General features: G+C 40.3%; 1 protein-coding gene across 4 annotated transcripts in view; it reads right to left on the bottom strand.

Annotated features, from left to right (window-relative positions):
- RBMS1 (RNA binding motif single stranded interacting protein 1) overlaps window positions 1–3,398 on the bottom strand; it is a 208,493-nt gene extending 205,095 nt beyond the window's left edge. For 3 of the 4 annotated variants that reach the window (XM_090280252.1, XM_090280254.1, XM_090280242.1), the window contains exon 1: window positions 3,188–3,398. In XM_090280252.1, coding sequence (XP_090136378.1) covers window positions 3,188–3,262 — 75 coding nt within the window. In that variant the 5' untranslated portion in view covers window positions 3,263–3,398. The remainder of the gene's footprint in view (window positions 1–3,187) is intronic. The other variant, XM_090280257.1, reaches the window with a different exon arrangement.
- Between the last annotated feature and the right edge of the window lie 6,515 nt (window positions 3,399–9,913).

Here is a 9,913-nt window from a genome sequence, read left to right on the forward strand (position 1 = left end):
AGAAAAAAAATACACTGAATGATCTCTGTGTAGCTTCAAAGAGGATAGCAAACTTAATTTTTCATAATCTAGCAAAAGTCATTTTATATAATTCAGGAAATCCTTTAGAACAATATATGCTTATATATACAAAGCTCTATCAAACTACTCTTAGAATGAATGTGTCAGTTGATAAAGAGAATTTGCTATGGTTAGACCATTCTGACAGAGAGGTACAAAAAACCCAACAAGCGTGTAAAATCAGGTTAGTTGAAATCTACATTGCTCTACACTAAGGTATTATGAAAACTTCACAATCTCTTTCATTTCCACCCATGTGCTGCCCTTCCACAGCGCCTCAAATTTACTTTATGTTTAATGCAGCTGTATTACTTTTTCAAATAATTTTCTCTTTCTGTCAAAGAGCAAAACACACCAATATGGTCACACATTGTAATACAGCTCTGTAGATTTTTTTGTTGTTGCTGATAAAATATAGAAGTAACCACTATGTTTTTATGGGGAAAAGTTACTAAATAAATTTCCCAAAACAGACTCTGATTGAACGATTAACACAAGACTACTCTTTTTGTTGTTGTTGTTGTTAACTTTAAAAAGTATAGTAAGAAAACTCATTTTCAAGAGCCATGTTAATTGGTATTCCTTCTGATGAAAAGAAATCCCAACCGTTTATTCTTCCTCAGTTTAAAGCAATCCACATCCATCTCTTGGTCACAAGTTTAAGTCAAATATCACTTGAAAATGACAGCGCCATTCCTCAGTTTCTGATATAGCTTCCAAACAGAAGTTTCAAAACAACACTGACTAGTGAACACATGACTTTACTTTAAACAGAGTGATGTTTTCTATCCCATACTTCAAGAAGGTTAAAACGCACACACCGACAAGGATCATCACTGCAGACAACAGACTGTGAGTTTATTAACTCTTTAAGTAAATTAAGCAACACTTGCTTTAAACTAAAAATCAAAATAAGTATTTATTTTTTTAATGATTCACACTACCGTGATACCAACAGATATGTGAGTAAAAAAGGCCTGTGTGTTCCCAGCTGTGCTTATCTAAAAACTGCAATTAGTCACTTTACATTTTAGGAGATGCCCTTTTTTGAGATAATCAAGATACTTTACAATAGGGAATTTAGATTTAATTATCAAACTTTAATATCACGTTATATAGGTCAAGCGAGTACGTATGTCCTTCTCCGGAAACAAAGAGATTCAGAGTCACAGGATTTCAGTTTTCATAATAGAAACCACAAGATATGTTTTGAGAATGTCATTTACTGTAACACAAATCAATATTAAATGCTTTATGCAGGAAGCACACTTTCAGAAAATGGGCCCTAAAGCTTTCTGGGATCCGACCCTAATTACTACAGCAGGCTCTTGCCTTGCCGTTTGCCTCTCTCTTCAATTATTTAAGGGGCAAAAAGAGCCAAATGGCACCGCATTAGCTGTATTAAATGCTATGTACTTGGTTTCTAACTTCATGTTACATAAAAATTACTAAGGTGAATGTGCCTGTAAAAATACAGCCTTTTTTCTTCACCTGAGTGTATGTATTTATAATTCATATAGTTAAGTGTTGAATAGGCTGTCCTTTAGCCAATGCTGCATAATTTAAACAAGTGCATTAAACATATATGATATCTAAAAGGTAGTACATTGATTAGACCTCAAGATTTCTTTGAACAACTTATATTTACAAGGTAGCTTGCAAAAATTAGGCATCTCCCTCCGGTCCCTGAAAACAAATTTATGGGGACCACACAGAAATGAATAATGGATATCCTTGCTGCTACCATTCTCGCTGCTTTCAGGCGATCCAAAGTAAAATAAGAATTGGGCGGAGAGAGAAGGAGGCCCTTGGGGGTTAGGAAATGTCTGGTCTCTATGCTGACAAGTGTCCTTTTGGACAAATACTGTGTTGTAGGTGCATAACATGGACCACACACATTGTAAGCAATAAAAGCTTATCAAGGTTGAATCAGAGATTCTTTGCAGCCCGCCAGAAATGCCTTCTGCCAGCAAGCAGGTCATGATTACAACCTTCCAAACAAAGTTCAGACATTGCATCCATACTTGACTCTTTTGTAACCTAGAAGGGCGCCTAGTGTCGTAATAGGAGATAATTGTCCAGCAAGGCCGGTGCATCCAACTTCCACCTTCCCAAACTGCGGAAGAAGCTTCCAAAACAGTGAAAGCCTCACTCTTCATGGATCCCATATATATATATATATATATATTATATATATATATGGGCATCCAGTTTTTATAAAAATTAGGTAGGTCCACTAACCAAATACCCAGGGTCCCTAGAAAGCCAGTCGCAATGTGCTCGGCTGCATGTCATCAGCTGTGTTACCTAAGACTATGCCAAGACCACTTCTGAGAAAGCACCATTGGAAATCGATCTGTGGTAAACATATAAGGTAGTATTTTTCTAAACTAAATATAAAGTCACCTCTCTGCACTGAAACCTGTCCATTGTCCCTCCTTTGCAAAAACTGCAGGGAAGATTAAAAGGGTCATCAATGAACGCTGAGTGAACTTTGGACACTTTCCTACCCAAAACACCAGCGTAAAAGTAGAAATCAGTAACCAGGTGAAGTGCCACACCGCACAAAGATCAAGGCGAGGGGCGGGCGCGCAGGGTCGGAGGCGGGCAGGGAGGAAAATGTCCCGTCCCCCCTCCGCCCCCCAATCCCCAGACGTCGCGCGCGCGGGAGGCTGAGGGGCGTCCCCGGGGGGCGGGAGTCTCCGTGCTACTCAAGGGAAGCCAAGAGTTACTGCTTGCAGGGCGGGGCCCAGGAGAAGGGGTCGAAAAGCCCAGCCGCCAGCAGGTCTTGACGCCGGCCCCAGGCGTCGGCAGCCGAGCAGCCAAAGCTTGGCGAGGGGCTCGGCGAGGGGCGCCACTAGGCCCCGCGACCCTCCCGCCTCCCAGGCCAGGAAGGGGCTGGCGGCTCTTTCCTGTCTAGTCTCTCCCCCCGCGGCTTTCTGTAACCCGATCTCCGCACTCCGCTCCCTCGGCAGCCGCCGCCCCGCGCGCCGCCCAGCTCTGCCCAGGCCAGCGCTATAGTTAGCAACCTTCCAGCAACTCCGTCAGGGGGCGGGGGTCGGTCGCGCGCCCCTCCCCGCCCCTCCCCACGCGCGCCCCTAGAGCCCTCACCCCGACGCTCCTTTACCTTCGCCTGAAGATACTGGGGATAGTAGTAGGTGGCGTACTGAGGGTACATCTGCTGTTTCCACACTTTGCCCATGAAGCTGGAAGGGAGCCTGCCGTGCAGGGTCGCGGGCACTTTGGGGTTTCCAAGTCTAGATCTCTCCCGCCTCTCCCTTTCCGGCGGCGGCGGCTGCCACTGCTCCACCTCCCGGCCGGGACAAGACGTCCTCCTCCTCCTCCTCCCAGGTAGAGAGAAAAACACTGCACAACGTAGAGGGCACCCCGGACAGGGCGCTCCCAAGTAGTTACCTCCCGGAGCCTATGTGCTCCGGGGCTGCCAAGGACTGGCGCGCTAGCCGCTGCGCTCCGGCGAGCAGGCTGAGCGGGGCTGAGAGGTAATCAATACAAGTGGAAGGTGCGGCGACGACGACGGTGGTGGCTGCGATCCGTGCCAGGCAGCATCTGGGGTGGGTGCGCCCGGCTGGGAGAGGGGAGAGGGGCTGGCGTTCGGAGGCCGTGGGGGAAGGGCGGGCGGGGGCAGGGGCGGGGCTTGGGCGCCGCGAAGCCGGGACCCGCTGGAGGTGAGGGCTGAGTTTTAAACCACTCCTCACCTCCCGGGCTCTGGGTTGGACGCGTAGAAACCCTGGGGGCTCGGTTTGCTTTGTGTCTGGGGATGGAGCTGGATCTGGGGGACTCAGTTTAAGAACTGCAGAGTGGACACCTTGTTTGCTCTCATGAGTTTTTATCTCCGTAAGGGGAAAGAGGAGGAAATCTGATTGATCTCTCACTCCCACCCCCTCCCCCAATGATTTTTTCTTTTCCCCAACAAGGGAAGGAAAAATGATTTAGTGCCCAATCACAAGGCAGGAGTCAGGACACCTGGGTTCTATTCACCCCCACCCAGCCCCCCAAGCCACAACAACGATTTTCTAGGTGACCTTGCGAGGGTTAGTGTCCTTCGGTTTGGTTTTCCCAGATGTGAGAGGTGAAATTATGCCCTCTGCATAAGGGAAGGCAAAGCTTGGACACACACACTGACACGTACACCCCTCACAACAAAAAGATCCTTCTGAAGGGGAGATGCCGCCAAGAGGCAGAATGTTATTACTAGAGGACACAATATAGACATCAGCATTTCTCTGCCTCTTTCTAATGCTGCCAGACAGTCTGTCAACTCCCACTCAGGAGCAAGGAAACTCCCTGAGTTTGGAATATTTTAAGGCCATTTTGAAAGTCACGCTGGCATATTGTTGCAGTGTGCTTCAGTGACATATAAAATCAAATCTCTCTCTTTCTGCCTCTTTCCATCTCCTAATTGTCACAGCTCTAGACAGCCCCAGACAGCAGTGGTTCAGTTCACTACATAACTGCATATAATTTAATGGAGTTAATTGGTCCCTGAAGCTGTCTGTAGAAGACTTTTTATATTCTAGCTCAAAAAAAGATAATACCGAAATGTACAAATAGGATAAGTAAGAAAGCACCTCCAATTTGAAGTTCTAGCACATCTAATAAAATGAAATGAAAAATTCATTTGTTATTAAATAGAACTTGATTACTTTGTTTTGTCGTTTTGGTTTTTTGAGAGTCTTCTTAACAGCACAAAGGTAAATCAAACTTGAATGCATGATTCTGTTAAAACTGACATTTTTATATGATTATATTTCAAAACAGGTTTAGTAAGATACTTAAAACAATGAAATAGTGAACTGAAACATTTATAATCTTTCTATGATTTAGACAGATTTCTATGTTGTACTTTTTGAGAAAAAAAATACAAGTTCATACAAGAACGTTTTTGATATGGCAGGAGGCAAATCATGTTCTCTTAAAAAAATATTAAGTCAATCTATGGGAAATACTATAGGGACACTAGTATTTACTGAGTTCTGCTACATCGTGGGCACTATTGATGTTAATGTTAATCTGAAGGTTGGAGTGGTTAGCTGTCTAGCTTGGGGAACTTAAAGTAGTTTTTTATATTGTTTCATTGTGGGATCCTTTAATATTTTTGAGCAGAGGACTGACATAAACTAACTTGTGCTCAGACTAAGAATGATGGTTTGGAGGAGTGACTGAAGGAAGGGGACAAGTCAAGAACAATCTCTAAAGATCTAGGCTTGAGGTGATAAAAGAATTTACTAAACTTAGACTGTTCTACTTTTTTCTGATGAAAACAGAATTTTCTGATGAAAATTCAGCCTGTTTTAGAGAGCCCAGAAGCACACCCACAATTATGTAGACACTTGATTTATGACTGAGTTGGTATTGCAGAGCAGTGGAGAAAGAACAAGCTTTCCAATAAATGATTCTGGGTCAATTGGCTATTCATAGGGAAAAAATGAAATCAGAGCCCTGCCTCACAAAAGGAAAAGAAAAAAGTTCAAGTGAATTAAAGACATAGATGTAAAAAAACAGAACTATAAAGCTGTTAGACCATATAGGGTAATATCTTTATAGCCTTGAGGTAGGAAAAGATTTCTTTAATAAGGTGACCAAGGATGCAAGATTGATCAACTTGACTATATTAAAATTCAGAAAACTGATTCATCAAAGAATTCTATAAAGAAAATGAAAAGGCAGACCACAAAACAGTTATTTGTAATCTACATAACTACAAAAGGTTAGTATACAGACTATATAAAGGACCCCTTGAAGACAATAAGAAAAAGAAAAACAACTTGCTAGCATGTGAGCAAAAGAATGAAAATATGTGTTTCACAGAGGAGGAAGCACAAACATCTCTACAACATGGTATTAAAGGAAATGCAAACTAAAATAATAAGATTTTCCCACTCACCAGACTGGCAAAAATTAGGCACTCTGAAAATATTAGCAGTAGGGGAAGATGTAAAAAAGAAAAATCTTAAAAACATTGCTTACTGGAAGAAGTGTAAATTGATACAACCACCACTTCAGAAAACAGTTTGGCATTACCCAATTTCATCTGCATTGTATGCTATGACACAGTAATTCAACATGTAGGTATATACCTCAAAGAATTTTTTCTATATGTGCACCATGAGAATAAGATTGATCATAATATTTTGAAAATAACTCAAATGTCTATCAGCTGTGGAATGGATTAAAAGCCTGTGGTATATGCATAGGATAGAACATTTGCAGCAGTGAAAATAAATAAACTACAGCTAAAAGCATCAACATGGATCATTTCAAAACTGATGTTGAAGAAGCAAATCAACATAAAGCATGATTCCATTTGTGGAAAGTTCAAAAACAGAAAATAAACTGAACAGTAAGTTGCATAAGAATAAGTACATTAGTAACAGAAGAAACTATAAAGAAAAATAAGGGGGTTATAAAAAAAATTCAGAGTAGTGGTTTATCTCTGAGGGAGAAGAAGGAGCAGATAGATATTCAGGAAGGGACCAAAGGGGAATGGTAGAGATGGTAATGCTTCATGATTTGCACTGGGTTGTGGATACACAGGAATATATTTCAATATTTTTCTGTAAGTGGTTCATAGACTCTTTTATATGTTTGTTGTATACTAACATTTTTTTTAAAAAACCTCAGCTTTTATTCTTAATCTTAATCATTTTCAAACAAATACAAAGGCAGAGAGAATAAAATAATGACTCCTTTGTTTTTAACACCCAGTTCCAACATTTATTAACTTGTTGTCATTTGTGTGTGTCACACACACACATACACATCTTTATTTTTCTAGAGTATTTAAAGGAAATCTCAAACATAGTATCATTTCACCTGCAACTATTTTAATATCTTCCTCCAAAAAATGAGAACTTTTAAAAAGCAAAATATTATAATCACATCTAACAAAATTGGTAGTAGCCCTGGCTGGTATGGCTCAACGGATTGAGTGCTGGCCTGTGAACCAAAGGTCTCTGGTTTGATTCCCAGTCAGGGCGCATGCCTGGATTTCAGGCCAGGTCTCCAGCCTGGTCTCCAGCTGGGGACGCACGAGAGGCAACCATACACTGATGTTTCTCTCCCCGTCTTTCTCCCTTCCTTTCCCTCTCTTTAAAAATAATAAATAACAAAAACTGATAATAATTTGTTAAAATCAATTAATACTCAGTTCTTGTTTATTTTTCTTCAATTATCTAAAAATAACTTTTTGTAGTTCATTTGTTTAAATCAGGATGAAACAATGTCCACATATTAAATTTGGTTGATATATCTCTTAAGTCTCTTTTAATATATAAAAGTTGACCCCACACGTACACACACGTTTTAAATTGCTATTTATTTGTTAATGAAATAACAAACCAGGTCACTTGTTCTATAGAATTTCCTACATGGCCATTTGCAACCATGTGGTGTCACATACAGTCATGGTTAGTTCTGGAAGTTGAATTATTGGCAAAGAATACTTCATAGGTGGCGCTAAACACATATGCATCTCATCACATCAGGAGACACATAATGTTTGGTTGTCTCTCTTTTTTTTAATCTTCACTTGAGGACATTTTTTCATTGCCTTTTAGAGAGGGGAACGGAGAAGAGAGAAACTTGAATTGATTACCTTCTTGTACACACCCAAGAATCGAACCCATAACCTTGGTATGTGCCCTGTGCCCTGACCGGGAATCTAATTCGCCTTTCATTCTTCTGGACAATGCTCCAACCAGCTATGCCACACCAGCCAGAGCTTTTAATGATGCTAGGATTTATCAGAAATTCAGGTTATATTAGTCTGACTTCTCCACTAAAAATGCCCATGGTTTTAAGTTATTTATGAGTGTTACCTCAATCCATTATTTTATGAGAGGCTACAAAATTGTGGTTTTTATAATTTTGTCATTCCTTATGCACTTATTAGCTGGATATTGTCCATGGTGAAGAACTTTCTCCCTTCAACTCTTTGGTTAACTTCAAATACAATTAGCATAGGAAAGCAGGATAAATTTTCCCGTTTGCCCATTTCAGAACAATGAGTTGATGCCACAGGAAACTTCAAAACTAATAACATTCTGAACTTGTGCATTTGTATACATATGATTTGGTTTAATCTATTGCAATCATTATTCTTGTTATGCTCAAATTGTTCCATATTCAGCCAGTGGGAAATCCTTTGAATTGGCTCCTGTGTCTTTTTTACCTGACTCCAATAGTCCTTGATAGATTTTTTTTTTTTTTTTTTTTTTTTGCTTCCTAGCATGGTAAGATTGTCCCAGGTTCTTGTGAGGTCCGTGCTCAAGCCTGGGTCAACTATTTCTCTTAAGAAACCTTAGCTTGCTCTTAAGACATTTAAAAAAAAATAATGACATTCTTTACAATGTATTCTTTGTACTTACCATGTTTGGGGGAAGAAGCTCATAAAATATTCTTGATGAAACTTCTGCTAAGATGACCCCTAGGAGAGCATGAGCCACTGAGCAATCTTCTACAAGAGAAGGTATGCATGTAGACTTTCACCAATGTTTAAGAAACATCCTGTATGCGCAGGACACTGAGATACAGTTGACTTGGTGTTCGCTTGCACAGAGCTGTTGATCAAGAGAGAGACAAAGATAAAACAATGATAAGTTGTGATAAACTCTATGAGGAAAGCAACAGGATAATGGGAGGAGAGAAGCTTTGTGGAAGCTGGGTTAGATTTTTCAGTAGAGTAGTCCGGGAAAAGCACTTGGAAGAGACATGATGAGTAAGCATGAGTCAGCCATAAGGACCTTGTCTGAAATGAAAGGTGAGGTATTGTGTTCCTGCAGAAGGAGCAGCAAGTGAAATACTTTGAGGCACAAATTGTCCCATCCACGGTCTCCAATCTGGTTTCAATTATAACTAAAGGTAAACTTTTTTATTACAGTTAATCAGAAGTGGACCAAACAAATTAGCACTGATTAATGCCTTTGTTCTATTGCCATCTGCCTGGGAGTACTGAAATAATTGAAGGATAAAATTAGAAATTTTGCTACAAAAAACCCCTGTGCTAGAGCATCAGTGAATTGGAAATGGGATTTAGGTCCATTAGAAAGACTGCATGTAAAACTTGGAGAATTATTGATCAGTGAGTACTCTTCCTTCCACAATGGGTAATTAGGTAATACCTCTAATACATTTACTGAACTCTTAAATCAGAAAGGCCACATAATATTTGTAAGGTGTAATTATAACTGGCATGTATGGTAGAGTTCTTAGAGGGTTAAACAAATAAGAATGTAGATAAAAAGGAATCAGTGGTTATAATTTACAATGAAGTTTTGTCATGAATAGGGAATTGTTTTACAGTCTTTGGGGAAGGTTATATATAAATCTCCTAGCCTGATATTTCTCAGATATTTATTCTCAGGCCATATTTTGTGGAGTCCTGTCACAAGAAACTAAAATCTTATTATCTTTATAAGTAGTAACATACTTGAAAATTTTTTCGCCCAAAAGAAACACAAATTTAAAAATTCTCAGAATGTGTCCCTGTCCTCTACCAGAGTTTGAGAAGCACTGTTTAATTCACTCTTTTTAAAAAAATCATAACTCATAACTTCCTTCCTTCCCATTATTCAGATTCGTTTCCTCCCACTACCTTACCTCTTGGCTTGTACTTCTTTCCCCGCCATGCCTGCTTCTTCCAAGCATCACCATGTTGTACAACTTTAACTTTTTCTGATCCCTCTACCTAGAGCACCTTTTGCCTTTCTTCACCTGGTCCACTCTTGCTCCTTCGTTTAAACGCGGCTCCATTAAGACCTCCTTCATCTCCCAGGATGGATTGAATGTCCCTCCCTAGTCTAAACTTCTTTCTGAACACCAGTTATCCAATTTT

Source organism: Furipterus horrens, unplaced genomic scaffold (assembly GCF_987537825.1).
Source record: "Furipterus horrens unplaced genomic scaffold, mFurHor1.1.pri manual_scaffold_1, whole genome shotgun sequence".
NCBI classification, from domain to species: domain Eukaryota; kingdom Metazoa; phylum Chordata; class Mammalia; order Chiroptera; family Furipteridae; genus Furipterus; species Furipterus horrens.